At 43.2% G+C, this 19,997-nt stretch overlaps 1 protein-coding gene across 7 annotated transcripts in view; it reads left to right on the top strand.

The window, feature by feature from the left end:
- LOC108152147 (RNA-binding protein Musashi homolog Rbp6) overlaps positions 1-16,555 on the top strand; it is a 190,252-nt gene extending 173,697 nt beyond the window's left edge. For 3 of the 7 annotated variants that reach the window (XM_017281258.2, XM_017281261.2, XM_017281263.2), the window contains 7 exons: positions 2,263-2,345; positions 2,434-2,518; positions 6,202-6,237; positions 6,303-6,386; positions 14,204-14,269; positions 14,350-14,591; positions 16,381-16,555. In XM_017281258.2, coding sequence (XP_017136747.1) covers positions 2,263-2,345; positions 2,434-2,518; positions 6,202-6,237; positions 6,303-6,386; positions 14,204-14,269; positions 14,350-14,591; positions 16,381-16,422 — 638 coding nt within the window. In that variant the 3' untranslated portion in view covers positions 16,423-16,555. Of the gene's footprint in view, positions 1-2,262; positions 2,346-2,433; positions 3,445-6,201; positions 6,238-6,302; positions 6,387-6,972; positions 7,843-7,888; positions 9,687-14,203; positions 14,270-14,349; positions 14,592-14,973; positions 15,043-16,380 lie in introns of those variants that run through there. The other 4 variants (XM_017281259.2, XM_017281262.2, XM_033386337.1 and 1 more) reach the window with 4 other exon arrangements.
- The last annotated feature ends 3,442 nt before the right edge of the window (positions 16,556-19,997 follow it).

Here is a 19,997-nt window from a genome sequence, read left to right as displayed (position 1 = left end):
TGGCAAGCCGGCGCAGCGCAGTCATAACAGCAGCTGGCGCAATGCTCCTCCGTGCTGCCTGTCCCCAGCCCCTGCCCTCTGCCGCCTGCCCCTGCCCCTGCCCTCTGCCCTCTGCCGCCTGCTCCCAATCCTACAGCAGAGGCATAGCCGAGAGCGAGAGCTTATGCCTGGAACATATATCTATGTCCGCTTCTTGGCAATAACATGCATGAGTGTGCAATTTTTGCAGTTGCCAAGACCATCGTCAGCTCCTATCGCCATCGCCATCGCCATTGCCATTGCCATCGTCGTCCTGCGGGAAATTTTCGACAGGTAAAAATGGCGACTTGGCCGCAGACCGAGCCCCCAGATCCCAGATCCGAGAACCCCGAACCCCGAACCCAGAACCCAGAAACCAGAACCAGGCTCAAACACGAGCTCTGAGCTGAGGGCCAAAAGGCAGCCGCAGAACACGAGGCAAACGGACCGGGCATTCCTCAAGCTGCCAGGGCGCATTTGTATCCAGCGGATACATTTTTGATTGAGTTACGTGTGGGGCTGGCAGGGGCTGGGGGGGACTGGTAGGGGCCCAGAGACAGAGGTAGAGGCAGGACACCAAAAAATTGCTGGCTTCATTTGCTCTACGGCTGATTTATGAGTGGCCCAAGGCGAAAAAGTAGCAGAAGGCCCAGGCACAAGAGGCAGCAGCAGCAGCAGCAGCAGAAACCTAAGTGGCAGCTTTACGTGCAACTTGCAACGTGCGCTAATTTTATATAATTAAAACAAATACAAACACACTCCAAGGCAAGGATAGAGACAAGCAGGAAGCAGCCTGCCCGCACGTTGTCTCAAGCGAGAAGCTCGGAGCTGAAGGCTTCGGGGCAGAGGACCATGCAGCAAGCGGCAAATGGCAAGTGGAGCTTCTGCTGCTGCTGCTGCTTCTGCTGCTGCTGCTGCTGTTGGCGTTGCCGTTCTCCTCATTCCAGGCACATGTCGCTAATAAGCCTGCGTGTTTACTGTTACTTGTTTCAACTAATTTGCCAGTTACGCCCACGCCACGCCCTGTCCGCCTGTACGCCCGCATACCAAAGGCAAACAAACGTACACAGAGCAGGGGGCAGGCGGCATTGGGCAGGGGCCATGGGGCAGGCAGCGGCAGCGGCATACGGGTTTTCGGGGCATCAGGTGTCTGCACTTGGCCTTGCTAATTGCACAGAGAGCGACAGGGACAGGGAGGGAGTGAGTCCTGGAGCGGACTGGAGTGGAGTCCTTTGGTCGAAGGACCATGTGAAATCTCAGACAATTGCGCTAATTGAAAACCTCCGATAAGGCCAAATTGGTGGAACGCCTTTGCAGTGGAAAACCTCAGGCTGCGATTAGTGGAGGGGCAGGACCCAATAGGAGAGGCAGAAGGATACTGGAGATAATATCATATTCCACGATCCGATAAAAAGTTTCGGCTCTGCTGCTGCCTGCACTCGAGGGGAGGATACTATTTTGTAAGTTTAACAAACAGAAGAAATGCAATTAAGCTACAATAAATCCTTTGCCAATTCGGGACCCTGCTCCCTGCTGCCTGCCACAGAGCCCTGGAATGACTTGGGATTCCAGGAATTTAAGTTCTCCGTCAGCCTCTAATTTGAGGATATCAAAAATAGCTGAACTGCCAGAACAGCTAGAACGGCAGCCAGCCAGCCAACCAGCCAGCGAGCCAACCAGCCAGCCATTAGGAAAAAGTTATTAGGCTCTCCACGACCCAAGAGCGAAGGGGGGGAGCCGGGTGTGGGTCTGGGCATTTGTATGGGCCTGGGAATGGGCATGGATGGAGTCTTCCCTCCTTCAGTACTGAGTTTTGTCCGCTGGCAAAGTTTATTATGTAAACCCGGAGCAGAGCGAGCGTCCAGTGTTTGAATTACTCGCCCAGCCGCCACTTGAGTCCCTGCAGGGGATGCATATTGAGGTCAGCCTGAGGACAGACTAAGGACAAGGGGGAGGGATGGGAGTGATGGGAGGAGGAGGAGTGAGGAATGGGGGCCAGAGTGCCAGAGGGCGCGCCATCAGCCTGTGTCTCGGAGTCTCGACACTTGAGTAAATTATTTAGCCGCTCGCACACAAAAGCATATTTCGTTCAATTTTTGCAGCCCTTAAACTTTTTTGCCCACTCTGCACTCTCTCGTTCTGCTACCCCACTGCCCCTCTAGCCCCCTCTCTCCCCCCTTTCGTCTCGCTGTTCCGCTGTTCTTCTTTTATCTGTTGGCTCTCTCTCCTTTCCTCTCTTTGCAGGTTTTGGCTTCGTTACATTTCAAAGCGAAGATGTGGTAGACAAAGTTTGCGAAATTCATTTCCATGAGATAAACAACAAAATGGTAAGTCGAGCGTAGCGCCATGAATCCCAGATACTAACCCCCCCACTCTCCACTCTCCTTCTCCTTTTTGTTGCCTGTCTTTCTCCAGGTCGAGTGCAAGAAGGCGCAGCCAAAGGAAGTGATGCTGCCGGCCAACCTGGCCAAGACCCGTGCGGCCGGCCGCTCTGCTTACGGTGAGTTGGTAGTCTGGGGCAGCCACGCCAATCAGGCGGCGGCAGCGGCGGCGGCGGCCACGTCCGCTGCTGGCCTGCTGCCAAGTAGTTTAGCCGCTGCCGCCTCCGTGCTGCAGCAGCAGCATCAGCAGCAGCAGCAGCACCACCACCACCACCACCAGCAGCAACAACAACAACAACAACAACAACAGCAACACTCACAGGCACCACAACACACACACACCCACACCCACCAACACGCCCACCACCCCCACCACCAGCTGCTGGGGGCCGCGGCAGCCGCCGCCTCGCTGCGATACTCCCCCTATCCGCTGCCCGCCCACCTTTCAGCGGCCGCCCTAGCTGCAGCGGCTGTAAGCCAACAGCAGCAACAGCAGCAGGCGGTGCAGCAGCAGCAGCAACAGGCGGTTGCCGTCGCCGCCCACCAGCAGCAGCAGCAGCAGCAACAGCAGCAGCAGCAGAGCCTCGCTCAAGCGGTGGCCGCTGCTGCAGGGGCCACTCCCTCGCTGATGCCCCTTTCGGGCGCTGCCCCCACGGGCGGCCCCTCTCTGCTGCAGTACGCAGCGGCAGCCAATGCCAGCCAGAGCAACGCCGCTCTGGCCAACTCCCTTTACGCGGACGCCGCTGCCGTGATGGGCTACAAGCGTCTGCTGGCCGCCGCCGCCGTGAGCAGCGGCCTCAGAGGAGCGCCCGGCGCCACGCTCAGCGCCCTGACGGCGGCCGCCAACACCCCCGCAGCGGCAGCCGCCGCCGCCGTGGCCCAGCAGGCGCAGCTGCGTCAGAACGCGGCCCTGGCAGCGGCCCACTATCCGCTCAGCGAGCTGCTGGCGATGCCGGGCGGCCTGGAGATGTCGGGCGCCAACTCCGCGGCGGCTGCGGCCGCCTCTCTCTACCAGCTGCCCGGCATGTGACCGCCCAGGCAGCAGTGAGACGTGGCAATCCACTAGACGATATCAGATCTGACTCCAGTCGGATTCCTCTGCTTTTCATGGCACCCACACACACCCACACCCACACACGCACACTCTCACAGACACACACACACGGACACACACTTATACAGACATATATTTCTATATAAACATAGTTCATACTCGTATATGACTCTCATTCCGTCTCAATGTCCAAAAATGATAAAAGGCGCTCGTATACGTATGCAGCGCCCTTAAGCCTAGGCCTAGGATTACGTGTACAATCTCTTAGCCATGTACTTACTGTACCATAATCGTATGTTTTGTTTCTGTCTAAGCGGCGTTTGATTAACGAACCAATTAACTAACTAATTAACTAACTAACTAACTAGCGCGCATTCTACACGTTGTTTTTTTCGATAGAACCTAAGAGAACTGAAGTTACTCGAACTAGCTTAAGATACTAGGCTAAGTGCAGGTCCTAGAGGGGCCTGCTTAGATGTGCGTGATTGCTGCGAGATGACCTAGCAACTTGGGGCAATCTTGAAGCAACCTTAGACCTTAGAGGGCGATCATGTAACATATGTCTTAGACACTTAAGAGCCCCCCCTTCCCCGCCCCCACATGAATGTAAAATTAACCCCAAAGTCGAAACGAAACGAAAAGATGGACTATGTTGCAATCGGCGCCTCATTTATGTTTGAACTGGATTTTCTTGTATATCGAACATTATCGTATCGTATCTCTCATATCAATAGCTCTTCAAAAGTGTATCTCTCTCTAGTGGCAAAAAGCAACAACAAAAATGAACACTTAATTTAATCAAATCGGATTGAATCGAATTGAATCTTAGCGAATGTAACCAATTAGCGATTAAGTTGAAGTCGAAGTCAAAGTCGAAGCAGCTCACACACAGCGAAAGAAGCAAGTATCAAGAAAGTATTAGATATAAATATGTATCTACACGCATATCCCATGTATTGTGTTTGAAAAATGATCGAATGATGGAATGTGGGAATGTTGGAATGTGGAAATGGTGGGCGAGAATGATGCCCATTTAGAGCGGCTGTCAGAGTGTAATTTGGTAAAATGGATCATGGATAATGGATGCCCAATTACAGGACCGACCTCCTTGTGTCCTGCCGCCCGTTTGCCAAATTACAGCTCCGACAGTTGAGGGCCGTCGTAATCGAAATAACAGGCAACTTCCAGCCTGGCCAACTTCCCGTGCATCCCGTACATTCCGTACATCTCTTGTTGTACTTTGACTCCTACGTCCTGCACTCTTCCACTCCACACATGGCATATGTGTGTGGGTACTGTACTTGTCTTGCATATAGCCATTAATATTTGACTAAACATGAGACTAGCTATTTATTATGCATACATATACCCACTTATACTCGTAAATACATACATACATACTATACATTCGAAGCGCATACATATACCACATACTACTACATACTCGTACTACATATACATATACATATACATATACATATACATATACATATACATATACATACATATATATATATATATTGCATTACGATAAGCGCATTAAGCGCTCAAGTTCAGACTCTAGCTTGTACTCGACGTACTTGACGTTATATCCATTGTAATCTTAGCCTAAGTTGCCACAAAACAAACTAACAAACCAACAAACAAGCAAACAAACCGGAAACGGAAACCAGCCATCCGTCAACGCACTGATGCCAAAGATGAACGAATGAGAGAAGAGGACAGGAGATGAAAGGAAAGGAAAGGAAAGGAGAGGAGGAACAAAGTCGAAGTCGAAGTCGAAGTCGATGTCGAAGAAGTGAAGTTTTTGGAGAAAAGCGGAGGCCCGAAGCTAAATTTATACAAATTTTTACAAATATCCCTCCTAATAGATGTCAACCTTTTTCAATTCTCTCTCTCCCCCACCCCCGCCACCCCCTTCTTGAGTTGTAGTATTTCTCTAGCCCATATATTTAGTTATCTTGTGTGTGATTATAGTTATGATTCTATTGATTTGATTTGATTCGATTCCACTTATCCTTAGCCGTTTGTGCGGGGCAATGGCCTGGTGGCAAGTGGCATTTTCGTAGAAATGCACTGTCACAGGCCTTAGAATTGCCCCCGCATCGGGTATATAGATATATATATACATATATACACATACAAACATATATCTACTCGTACTCGTACTCGTACGTATATTAAGCAGAGAACTATTAGCGAAAATATTGAAATTTATACTCATAGAATAGCATTAAATGTCTTAGATTACATATCGAATAAGTGTTTAGCTTTGTGTGTCATATCGATCAAATGTAACTCTATACTTAACTCTAACTCTACATACTACTATATATGTATAAATAGCTCAGATCAAGGCTGTTATTGCGAAAGAGAACCAACCACAAATCGGGAGGGAGGGTACTCTAGAACTCTTAGAACTCAACACACACACACATACACCTAGTATATAGTGGAACGATCGATCGACTCGACGACGGTGTTCCTTAGTTGCCATATTAAACACAATATTTCTAGATCTCTAAGTACACACGAATCGAAACACTAACCACTAACCGAATACGATCTAATCTACATAATAGTAAAGCAGTCTTTCATATAATCTATATCAATTAGTCCTATATCTGATATAATCTCGGTACTCTCTTTCGTTTCTAATATCTTAGATCTAATTGATCCCTAATTGATCTGAATTTTAGTAATTATCTGTTTATGTGCTCTCTCTTGTTTTTCATGCCACCTTTTTAGATAACATCATGTGGGGTCTGGGGACATTGCCCGAAGGTAACTATATATATTTCTATATCTATAGCTGTATCTTATCCGATCGTATATTGCTTCATTCGCAGGCTTTCCGGCAGCTGCTTATGCTGCCTATGCCGCTGGTCGCGGATATTCGGGCTATCCCTCCTTCGGACTCCCCTATCCGACTGGTAAGTCCCGTTCACCCATATTCTCGTATTTGTGCGTACACCCCACAAAGGCACACAGTCACCCACTCGCACACACTCGCACACACACACACACACGCACACAAACACACACACACACACACACAAACATTTGTAGGTACACTCGCCTCGGGCCCCCCTCTTTTATTCATTTGTATGTGAGTGAGAGTGTGATGTGTAGCGAAAGGTGAAGAAACTTTTGTGACTAAAACGAGTACTAACTGCTCAACAACCTCAACACCCCGCCCGACCATGCCCCATGCCACATGCCCCATGCCACAGTCCCCAATTCGAACAGTTTGTGTTACTTGATATGACGAAAGTCGTGTAATAATCATTAGCATTACTAACTCGCCTCCAGCACGGATTATAATGATTTGTTTGCCCTCGATGCTTGTGTTCGATTCGTTCGTTCCTTCGTTCGTTCGTTCGTTCGTTCGTGTTTGTGTTCCATCATCCACAATCAGTCAGCCACTCAGCCAGTCAGTCAATCAAACATTTCTGTTACTTTCTTTAGTTTTTGTGTGTTCTGTTTCCTTACTCTTAATTTTGTATATTTGCTTTGCAGCCGGTGTAATGGGCGTAATGCCGGAGAATCGCATACTGATTGGTGATTACATGGTTGCCCCCACCAACGGCTCGTCCTAGGGATCCGAGATCTGTGATGTGTTCGATCTGGGAGCTGGTAGCTGGGAGCTGGTAGCTGGTAGCTGGGAACTGGGATCTGGGCTCTGATATCTGTTTCCCGACCAACCAGAGCTGAAATGACTATTTATCGAGTATTACTCATGATCACGATCAATAAATGAAATCACGTTTTTTTCTAAAGCCCAAACCGTTCGTCATATCAATGCACAGATATTAAGTATCGGAAACTATCGATACACACGCACACATATACACAGGCAAACACAGACAAACACAGTGCTACACAGTCTCATATATATTGAATCAGATATTTGCCATTTCCATATGATAATAGAACCCCTTTAGAATCGATTCCTGCGCGCAAATCTCCTGTGCTTGGCCTTGCGTTTATCATTTGCATCAATCACACGATCACACAGAGAGCTACTACAGAACACTGGCTACTAGGGCTTCTAGCTGATATATAACCTTATCCCCGACCAGATCTAACCCCGCCAATCGCCCCATCGCCCCATCGCCCCATTGCCCCATCGCCCGATTGCCCCATCGATCCATTGCGTGTGTTAGAGCTGTACAACAATCGATTCAGCTATCGATAGACTGTCGATTGCTTGCAATCAGCACCTCAATTCTCTCCATTTTCATTTGTTTTGTTTTTAGATTAGGTTTCCAATTCCAAATCCAGTTCTGATTCGAAGCGTATGTGTTAGCCCCCGATCCTTGTTATCGATAGTTTTGCAGCTCTAGCGTGTGTCTCTCTCTCTCTCTTTCTCTCTCTCTCTCTCTCTCAATCTCTATCTCTATCTATCTATCTTGTATCTCGTATGATTTTGTAGGCTTGACCATTTGCGGCATCGGTAGGAGTTACGGTGCCGCATGTAGCGCGACACCGGGCCGCAGCAGAGCCGCCCCGGGCGGTGCCTCTGCTGTCGGTGGTTCTTCGGCGGCTGCCGTCTCACACGGCCCGCCCCAGTCGGGATATCATCAACAGGCGCTGGCCCTGCCGCTTGCCACGGCGCTGACAGCCCGCTCGGCGGCCATCAAATCACAGTTTCTGGGCAACATAAATTTCTAAGTGTGCACAGAGCCGAGCCGAGCCGAGCCGAAACCGAATCGAATCGAAAAAGTCTGACAATGAGAGGCAGTCGTGACACAGAACAGAGATAGCCAGAGAACAAGGCCCTGCAAAGTTTTTGATAAACATTTCTATTCTCATTGCCATTTTTGTCTCTTCCTCCTCGGTCTCCACGACAACGACACGCTATCCAAATAAATCATTTGTACAAGTGACAAGTAGGTACAGCAATCAATAACAACCACAACTGCAACAGCAACTGCAACAGCAACAGCAAGTGCCACAAGTGCCACAAACAGCCATAGCTTAGCCCCATATCAACGGTAATGGTACGAGTAACAACTGAAACTGAAACTAAAACTGAAACCAAAACTAAAACTAAAACTAAAACTACAACAGCAATAACCGCATCCAGAACACGAAGAAACGAGCCTTAAACTCGATAGAAGCGAACGAATGAAAACTAACCCCAGAGATTCGAAGAGAACTGCATTGAATATGTGCCTTCGAATCCATGTAATCCACACACACACACTTAGATCTGCGGTCTGCAAATAGCTGACACACACACACACACACCTATAGCTGACAACATATAGCCTCTCGTTCCACTTACCCCCCTATATCGAACTATTACCGAGTCAGTATTAGCTGGAATCCCTAAGTAGTGACTAGAGTTATCCACGTATCACTTACATACAAACATGCATACCACATGTACGCCCCACTTAGAGGGCTATTGTATCAGCAGCTAGCACCCGTACTAATCTCTAATCTCTAGCCTCTAGTCTCTAGTCTCTAGCCCTAGAGCAGTTCCATAGCCGTGAATGCAATGATTGAACGTACCGTACTATAACCGTGTAGAACCGTTTAGGCTTAGATCTAGGCGAACATAATCACATAAGCGCTAAGCGATAAGCGATAAGCGACAAGCATAACCATATATACGTACTATACAATACTATACTATATATCGCTCTATAGACACTAGAGAACCCTAGCAGTATCTACCTACTATATCTACAATATAAAAACGTATACAAACTGTACTCACACACACACACACATGAATCTCTCTGCCATTTGTACCCTTTGGCCTGGCCCTGGCCCTGGTTCTGGCCCTGGTTCTGGCCCTGGTCCTGGTCCCCATTTGTATTCGTACTCGGATCGTATACCGATTCTACATCCACACGAACACACACATTTAATATTTATAAAACTATTTTACCGTAGCATTTAAATGCAAATTTCATTTGTAGTCCTCCCTGTATGTACTATGCATAAATTAGTTGCTGCTTCCCACAATTGGAACAACAACAACAACACAACACAACACAACAGCAGCAGCAACAATTTGGAATTTCGAATTTCGAATAAAATGCACATGGAATAACATTTAGATAACGACAAATTTTAGCAGGCCTGTCACACATGTAGTGCCATTATTATCCTTTAATTAATTTGCTGCATATTATGTATGATATTTACTCTGTTTTTTTTTTGTTTTTTTTTCGCTTTGCCTTTTTGTTTGTCTGTGTTTTTGTTTTTGCCTTTCATTCACCCATTTCCATACCCATTTTCCTGTACTGTTTTTCAGTTTTTCAGTTTCAGTTTTAGCTGCGGCTGCTGCTGCTGCTGTTTCAGCTTCCGATTCTGTTTCTGTTTCTGTTGTTGGTCTATGCATATATGTATTTTCATATGTGTATGTGTATATTGGTGGTTCCCATGTGTTTTTTTTTTAGAGATAATTAGCAAACGTGTGCAGAGATTTTTAGCATAGCAAAAGTTCATTAGTTAGTAGATTTGTCGATTTGTCCATTTATCCATTTATCCATTATCCGTTGTTGTATTATTCCGTTTCATATTGTTGGCAAAAAAAATATACCGCATTTGGCCCACATATTGTACGAATTGAGAGCCTGTAAGAAAATCAACTATAAAAATTCCTTCCTTCATCGGTGCATCGCTAAAATCAGAAGAAAAAAAAAAAACAACAAAAATCCAAAAAAAGACAAAAGAAAAAGAAAGAAATCTTTAAACACAGCAAAAAATGAGCGAATTTTTGGACATTTCTTTATAAAATACATAGACATTACTATATATATATATATATATACTATATACCTACAATATATACATGACTATTTATATATACACATATTTAATATACGAGGGTTTACAAATTAAGCATTCGAGTATTCATTTTGTACGAGGCGGCGTGAATCGATTTGATTTGTACAATACTTAACGATAAATACAATATTAATGTCCATCCATTTTCGAAGAGCAACAAAGCGAAAGAAACACAAAAATCAAAGACAACAACAACAACCAAAAACAACAACAAATCCCTCTCTTTAAGTTGATGAAAAATGCAATTTTTCAATGGTCCTCTCCTACATTCTACACATGCAACATGCAACATGAAAACAAACCCATTCGACGTTCGAACCTAGTTATGGCATACCTTAACGAATGATCAATATATATCTATCTATAAATTGATAAATTGATAAATTGATAAGCTGTTACTTAGTTAATTGAATGCAATTATCGCCACTTGCCACATGGCTGCCACATTCTAGCTGCCGCAATCAGATGGTTGGTGTGGCCACTGCTTCGTTGGTGCTTCTTGCAACTATTATAAGGCGCTTTCGAGTTATACATATATATATATTTACACACCTATATAGCACACACACACACACACACACACACACACACACTAATACGCCACACACACACACACGCATACCTATATGTATTTTACACGTATATACTGTGATTTATAAGAAAACGCTTCAAACGAGAACAAGAAAAAAACGAAAAAGAAAAAGAAAAAAAAAAAACCATTTGCCAAACGCAGTATTGAAATTGCTTACGAAATGGAAAACCAAGCCGAAAAGTTATTAACTAAATAAATGCACAAAAACTAAGATAAATAAAGTGAAAATAAAATCAAATAAATGCGGATACAAAAGCCGAAACCAAAAACCCAAAGCACAGTCTATCCTTTCCGGGCCGTAGGGCATTTGCATTCGCATTCGCCTTTGTCTCTAGTCGGTCTCTGGTCGGTCTCTAGTCGGTCGCTGGCTCTTGTCAGAGGCTGCAGCTCCGGTATTATTAGCAAGGCAAATTTCTTGAATGGTTTCGACATGGCCCAGAGCGACAGAGACAGCGACGGAGACAGCGACAGCGACAGAGAGAGATAGAGAGAGAGAGAGTGACAAAGTGGCCAACGGGGCGTATGCGCTTTAGAATTGACAGCAACTTGGCAACGACAACATCCGCAGCAGCTACGGGCAGCAAGCAGGCAAGCAGCACAACTTGCAACATCAACAGCAAAGCAACATCAACGTCAACTCGAACTCGATGTCCAAGTCGAAGTCGATGTCGATGTCGATGTCGAAGTCGAACTCGAACCCGATTCCGATTCCGAACAACACTCCGAACACACTCCACAAGGTCAGCTAATGGTCGTCTTATAATTCCAATGCATAATCGTACCAGCATTATACTCTTTTTATATACTTATGTATCTCTCTATATATCATACTCGTGTAGTATATATATCGAACCTATAACCGTTCCGACAGACGTTCTCGCATCTTATGATTATTAACTTTATATGTAAACCGTTAGTTGATAGCAAAAGTTTAGCAAAGAGCCTAATAAAACCTAATCGAGACAAATTGTAAACTGTCCCCGATCATCGATTGGCGGCAGTCGTAGCTCCAACATGGAAAACATACATACTATATACATATTTATGTGTAGTGTTCTTCGTTTTGCGAAACCTTATCTTTAGCCCCAGTTAATGGAACATTTCACACATCACACACAACACAACACAAACGACTAATACGACTAGAGCCACAGACTGATGAAATCTGTCTGTCCGTCCCCCAGAATTGTAACCCAGTCATTAGAAGTAGTACAACAAACATATAACGAATTGTAACTGATTAATCAAACATATACACACTATACCATACTATACATACTTTATACTATATCGTATACTCGTATAACCATACAAAATTGTAGAAATCATATGTACAATGTATTGTAACCTTAATGTAACATTCAGCTGAATTATATCAGAGAACCGTGTAGCATTCGCCCGCTGATCATGTAAATGTAAATGTAAATGTAAATGTAAATGCCTTCCTCTAACCAATTTTGTTTGTTCAAATGTCCCAATTGAAGCGTGTGTCCTGGGGAAAAAAGGGTTGCCAGGTCACCAGCTGGCAGCAGAACAGAACAGTTGTTTTTCCGCCACGTTTTACAACACCACAAGACTGACAATTGTCAGGATTCCAGCAGCGGAAACGCATTTCATTCGATGCCATACAAACCGAAAAAAAGCTTTCCCGTACTAAATAAGTTATTTATTTAGAAAAGAAACGGTTACGGTTACTGTTGCTGCAACTGCTGTTGCTCTAACGGGGTATTCATGCTGTTGTGCTTCTCCCTTCCGCTGCTGCCGCTGCCGCTTCTTTGTGGCATTGCCAGACTCTAATGAAAACAACATGGCGCTCGGATATTCCGCAAAAACGTAAACTAAACGTAAGCCAAAGTTGATTGGCGCCATAAAACGCACAACAGGAATAGGGGATAAGCGGGGGGGAGGGCAGCCGAGTGGGGATGGAGGAATGGTGGGATGGCGGATGGTGGAGTGGCGGGGCAAATGACGACAGTCACGGCCATGCATCGTTACGTTACGTCACGTTACGTTACATCAATTTTTGTGTTTCCGCAGGAAATGCAACATCGTCGCTTCCCCATCCGCCATCACCCATCCCCCCAAACCCCTGACCCGTTACCCGTTATCCAATCTTTTTTCGCTTTCCCTCATTCATACTCGTATGTATGCCCCCCTGTCCCCGTCTGAATGGGCTGCCCGGCAGGGCCATGTCATTGGGGCTGATGTGTCAGAGTCTTGTCAGGGACTATACTAACAGGACCAGGACCACCAGGCTACCCCGAAAAAAAGGTAGTCCAGAACTAGACCAAGCCCCATTCGTCCTTCATTCAGATTCAGATTCACATTCACAGTCGCATCCACAACCACATCCACATGCACATGCCCCATTCACATCCACATCCACATTCGCATTCGCATTCGCATTCTGTTGTCATTTCAATATTGGCGCTGGCGTATTTTTACTTGCTGCAGCAGCTGTGGCCATAACAAGGGAACAACAGTAATAGCTATAGCCATGGCCATATCCAGGGGAAAAGGAAAAAGCGTTAACAACAGAGGAGAAGCGCCCAAAGGAAAGTGCACATCACGGGCCAAACCAAGCGTACTCACTGAGTTTGGCTCGATTTGAACGGGTTTGGATGGGTTTGGACGGGTTTGGACGGGTTCGGATGGGTTTTGATGGGTTTTGATGGTCTAGGATTGGTTCGGTTTCGTTTGGCTTGGTTTGGTTTGGTTTATTCTGGCTTTGGGCTTTGTTTTGTCATCATAGAGACAGCCAGAGCAGACCTGCCCCCACGGCCCCACCACTCCGCCCACCGCTGACCAATGCCAATGCAATGCTCGTTTAATAACCGAGCAGCTTGTGTTTTCATAACCTGCGTTCCAGTTAGCGTTATATTATTCCCGCACTCCCACTCCCCCTCCCACTCCCCCCTTATACCTGTATCTGTATGTATCTTTCGCTCTTTTGTTTGTGTTTGGCATTGTAGTTGTTCTGGGACTAGTTAGTGCTTCTTTACTTTCGCTTTTGATTGCTTACTTCCTTGGCACCACACCACACCACACACCAATGCTACCCGCCACAGAACTATGTATCCGCTTTATCAACATATATGTACTTATAAGAATCGTATACTCTCGTACTCTTACTCGTAATCGTACTCGTACTCTCTCTCTCTCTCACTCCATACTTGTATACTCGTACTCCTTCCTACTGCGTGACCTGTAGATTACTTTCGTATATATACTCTTGTCTTAGGCACTGCCTAGGAATGCCCCCTAACTCTTACTTAACTAGCTGTGCGCCCCCCCGTCCCCTCCCGTGTGCACTCCCCACTAATGTCGCGTCTCCCCTTCTGCCACTTACAGTTGATCTAACCAATGGGCAGCTGACACCCAACAACAATACACCGCTGCTGACCCAGGCGTTGTCAGGTAAGTACCCATCTATGAAAAGTGGGTGGCGCCACCAATCGAACAGCTCCTCACCGTCCACCTCCTCTCTTTCTCCACAGTGATGAACAACTATCAGGCGGCTGCCGCGGCCGCCCATAGCTTTGGGCCGTCGGCATCGCCGCATGCCGCAGCCGCTGGCTCGGCCAACAGGCAGGGGTTCCCATCCACCAACTCGCCCGGACCAACCATTGACATGTACAGCTCGGCCGGGGCCGACAATGTGGGCTACGTGCAGGCCACCAGTCCGCAGCCATCCGGCTTCCCCATCGCCGTCAGCCGAGCCCCGTTAAACTACAGCCCGGTAAGTGCAGGCCATGAACCCCCAGCTAGAATCTGCAAGTCTGAAGCCCTTAGCCTGAGCATCCTTTGGGCTTCCGATTAGCCATAGTGCCATAGTGCTATGTGCCTTTGTGCCTACCACTCGGGAGAGGTCAGGGCGCGAAGAGAAATACCCAAATTCAAGTTACCCATCGTTTATTGTTCCGTTCAACGATTTTGTTTTGTTTTCAAAATTAAACACACTCAAACACACACACTCTCACACACACACACACACACACACACATCCGTCCCTTTGCCACACCATAGCGATAAAGAGAGACCACCAATACCGATGTAGAGTTAAACAACAAATGCGTTATCCTTCTATATATTGTATTGTATTTCTCTTTCATTTCGTACAGATTTATTCGTTGAACTTTGCGATGGCTAATATATAAAAAGACTGAAAACCCAAAAATATAAATGCAAAACAAAACAAAACAAAAGAAAAGAAAAGAAAAGCAAAAGTAAAGCAAACAATTATATATTTAAATCGAGAATATATATATACATATATATATATATATGCAACCAAAAACAAAAAACAAAAAACCAAAAACAACAAAAAATAATAATAATAATAAACGAAAGCAAAGCAAAAGCAAAAGTAAGAGCAAACGCAAACGCAAAACAAAAGAAATAAGAGTATAAAACAAACGCAGTTGCACAAGGTAGGCACACCAACAAAATACAGCGTGTTCTCTTCTGTTTTTTTTTTTCAACTAAACAATTTCAATTATTAACAATCCAAATTTCTTTAAACTTCAACCAAATAGTCGAATCAAAAATATATTTCGTTTTGAGCTAAAAAAAAAAGAAAACAAACAAAAAATAATGTTAATAAAACAAACAATAAATGAACGTAAAAAAATATGTATGCACGTCAAAAGCACAGTTTTCTAGGCCGTTTTCAATTAAACTCTTTTGATTTATTTAAATTCTGTACACCATATATGTATATGTATTATAGTATATGAATATTTCAGTACTTCAATGTTTCCAACCTCCAATCCACATCCGTCCTTGCGTCGATGCAAACCCCAACAAAACAAAAAGAACCCAAATTATATCCAAAACCATATCAATTATCCATGACTGACGGCGAGGTTTGATAAAAGCCATCTCTGACAAAGGGAGAAAAAAGATACTCATGCGTGGCATGCAGATGGACAGATACCTAATGGATATTTCTGATTCCGTTTCAATCTTTCATGATTCGGAATTCACAAATGAAAGGGCTTCCCCCTGATGGGCCGCTCCGTTTGTGGAGTTTCATTTCTTGCAATTACCAGTCTGCCAGAATTAGTCCTTCTGTTCATTCGTTCTGTTCTTTTGCTACAAAAGAGTTGGCTTGCGTATCCGCCGTGTCCATTGACGGGAAAGTGCACGTCAGGGCGTGCGTATGGATGGATGGATGGTCTGTTATCAAACCTCTGCTATCGGCCTTTTGGGACTAGTTGCTCCGTTCCCGAGTTCGTTTCTCTCTCTAGTGTTTATTTGTTGAACAATCGAGTATTTTTGTCTACTTCCAATAACTTTTCACTTTTACTATTTCTATATAAATACATATATGTATTGTATGTATACCTCCTACCTACCTATAAATGTTTACTTTCTATATACCTATTTAATATACATATATTTAATCGTATATATACATACATGTATGTGTGTGTGTGCGTAGATGTGCAGATACATAGAAATTGCATTTTATTTGAATAATTTTTGGTGTTTGCTTGTTTTGTTCTCCACGAAACGTTTATTTACAGGGACCACTAATTCCTGCGGCATTTACAAATGGATACCATTAAAAGGTGGCGCCGACAACCGCAATGACAGCAGCAGCAGCAACACCAACAGCTACAACAACAACAACAAGAGCAACACAAGCAACTGCAACTTTAGCAACAATGTCAGACACACACAGATATGAGCATCCAGAGATACAGATACACACCACGAAGAGATGAACGCAGGAGTAAATGTATCTGTAATGCTGCAGCAACAACAACAACAACAACAACAGCAACAAGAAAAATAATTTAAAATTATATATATATACCACAGATATGTATATATGTATCCCCGTATATATACATATATATAAATCAAATAAAATACATATTACACGTGTATTTCCACATTGCAAAGCGAAACAAAAATCCGTAACGACAACAGCAACAGCAACAGCAACTGCAAGAGCAACAAACAATAAACCAAACACACTCACACTCACACATATTATAATTAATTAATTAATTAACGTATATACATATGCGTATGGAGAAAAGCCCAGAACCCCGTACACCCACACCCACACCCACATATATATGTATATAGATTTATATAGATATATATGTATATGAACATATATATATACCAACAAAAAAAAACAAAATGAAAGAAAGATGAGAAAAAACTATGAGCGTATGCAAACAAAAAAAGAATTAATTTTAATTTAACAACCACACTACTTACAACAAGAACAACTGCAGCAGCAGCAGCAGCAGCAGCAGCATCAGCAGCGCAGTGTCGTGCCCCCGAAAGATGCAACGTGTGCAGCAAAAATCGTTTAAAATGCAAATTAAACGGGAGAGTGGCAGCATGGCGGCAAGGCGGCATGGCGGCGGGCCAAGGGGGCGTGACTGCGGCTGCACACACAGCGAAAATTGGAGGAGGCGCGGATGATGACAACAACGCTGTTGTGGCAGCCACACACTTTTAAGTAATGAGAAATCAACAAAAAGTAAAAAAATACGCAAAAAAAAAAATACATCGTATATACATACGAAAAAAGATCGGGGGAAACTAATAAAACGATAAAAGTTGAAAAACAAAATTGAGTAAATTGAGTAAATTGAGAAAATTGAAAATGTTGCAATAATAGCGAAAATGTTATTATTTGATTGCGTATTATTAATGCAAATTATTATTATCATTATTATTGCTATTCTTAACGTATCTAAGTTGTAACTTTTAAAGTTAAAGTCAATATATAAACATATATATATACTCTATACATAATCGTATAAAGTAAACCGCAATATATACAAAGGAAATTAATTGAATCAAAAGAAAAGAAAACCAATGCAAACAATGCAGAAACCAGCAACAAATTAATGTACTATCAACACGATTACGATTACGATCACGATAACGATTACGATCACGATCACGATCACGATTACAATACCAATCGCAGTCGAAAGTGTGAAATGCTTCTTGCAAATGTTATAATCAGATTGGGTTCGACATTTGTCCTGATTTCACGATTCGGGCGGGCAGTCAAAAAAGTCAAAACAAATCAAATCAAAATTGTATTGTGCTGCAATTACGTATACATATATTTATGAATTTATGTTAAAGTACAACAAATCCTTTATTGGCCAAAGTAATTAACAAAAACAAACAAACGAGAAGAGAAAGGAAAAAAGTAAAACAAAAAAGAAATGAAAAGCAAATGTGAAATGTGAAAAGTCGAAGGCAATTTGTTATTATTGAAATATGTTGAAGTTCCCTTTTTATTGTCATTATTTTCATGGAATGAAAGGCCTTTGTGTTCGTGCACAAAGTGTGTCACACTGAAAGCGAAAAGGCGAAAAGCGAACACACACAAAATGCTAATTAAACACAGTGGATAGTTAGACAAATATGTTAAAGCATTAATTATGACAATGAAAGCGAAGCGGAAAGTCATTTCTGCAGCTCGAGGCGTACATAAATCAATTTTTTTTTTTGCGAAAACCAAACAAAAAATGAAAAATGAACAAAGAACACAGAACAAAGTGGAAGACAAACCAATAACTCCCTAAATATCTAAGAAACACACAAACAATTTTCGAGATGCAAAACACACATAAAAATAAAGATAAAGATAAAGATAAAGTTAGAGATACAGAAGATAAAGAAGACACTGAAAGACACACACACAGATCTTACTGATAAATCAAAAAGAAGGAAAAAAACTTAAACAAATTACTTGGTAAGTGCATATGCAAATATAACAATGAACTATTATACATACAACACATATAGTACGTTTAAGTAAATAAAATATTTATAAAACAAACGCGCAAAATCGCAAATGTTTGAACATTTAACTAAATCTATATATATATATATATATATATACATATATATATGTATCTGTAAACAAGCATATGTATAAGAGAAAGAAAGAACGGATCAGAAAGGGCAAGACGGGCTAGAGAGGAGGAGACGAGAGGAGGACGATGAAATGCAGGCCACGTTATGTGCAATTAATTTTTTTTTCTAGTCGCTCCGTCCGGCAGCGAATCACTCGGACATGGAATGTACTAGATATACGAGTATTTGATATGCAATCGGGGGGCATAATAGAAAAATATATTTATATACAACTATATGGAGTATTAAATTATTGGAAAAGCAAACCAAACCAAACCAAACCAAACAAAAAAAAAAAACCACAAAAACCGCAAAAAAAAGAACCTATCAGATAGATAAGTAAACGACATTTGTTACACACACAGCAAGTGGGGGAAAATTAGATTGAACAAAAACCAAGAAAACCAAACAAAAACGCTAGAAGGGAAAAACAAAGAAAAAACAAAAGAAAAAAGAAAAAAAACAAAAAATCGAAATAGCAGAGAGATAGAAATACATATTCTATAATTGACAGAACAACAATACGATGCGCTTTTTCTCTCTGTCTGTCAGTCTGAGATTTTTTGCATTAGGCGACGGGAAAAAGCTGAAAAACTAAAACTAAAACTAAAATAAAAACAGAAACAGCCACAAAGCAGAAAAGCAGTAAAGCAGGAAAGCAGAAAAACATAAAAACAAATTGAGGAATAGAAATAAAAGTAAGAAAAAACGAAAGCAAAAGCGAAAGCAAAAGCAAATGCCGAAACAGTGAAAATGTTCCTTTCATAACTTTTTTGCCAAATTGTCAAACCAACGCTCTCCAGGACTTTGCCTGTCAAGTCTCGGACCAACAACAAACCTACATACAATACCGTACATACATACAATACATATATATAGCCTCTAGAGGGGCGGAACGCGAGAACAGAAACCAAAACAGAAACCAAAACCAAAACAGAAACAGAAACCACACATACTTATACGATATTGTATGCCTAGTTATAAAGAAAACAGAAAACGAACAGGACGCGAACAGGACCGCAGAACAGCGCAGAAACAGAAACAGAAATTACATTTAGCGTTTACCGTTTAGCGTTTAAAAGAGTGTTGATCGCCAACAAAACAACAAAAAAAACGGGAGAGATGTTGCAACCGCAATTCCCCAAAACGAAAATTCAAAAATATGAGAAGTCCTCTTGGAAATTTCCGAAATTTCTTCGAGCGTATATCTCCCTGCCGTTGTGCATGACCCGCCGGGAAC

The sequence above is a fragment of the Drosophila miranda genome, chromosome XR (genome assembly GCF_003369915.1).
Source record: "Drosophila miranda strain MSH22 chromosome XR, D.miranda_PacBio2.1, whole genome shotgun sequence".
In the NCBI taxonomy this organism is placed as follows: domain Eukaryota; kingdom Metazoa; phylum Arthropoda; class Insecta; order Diptera; family Drosophilidae; genus Drosophila; species Drosophila miranda.
This window is presented reverse-complemented; position numbering and strand designations above follow the sequence as displayed.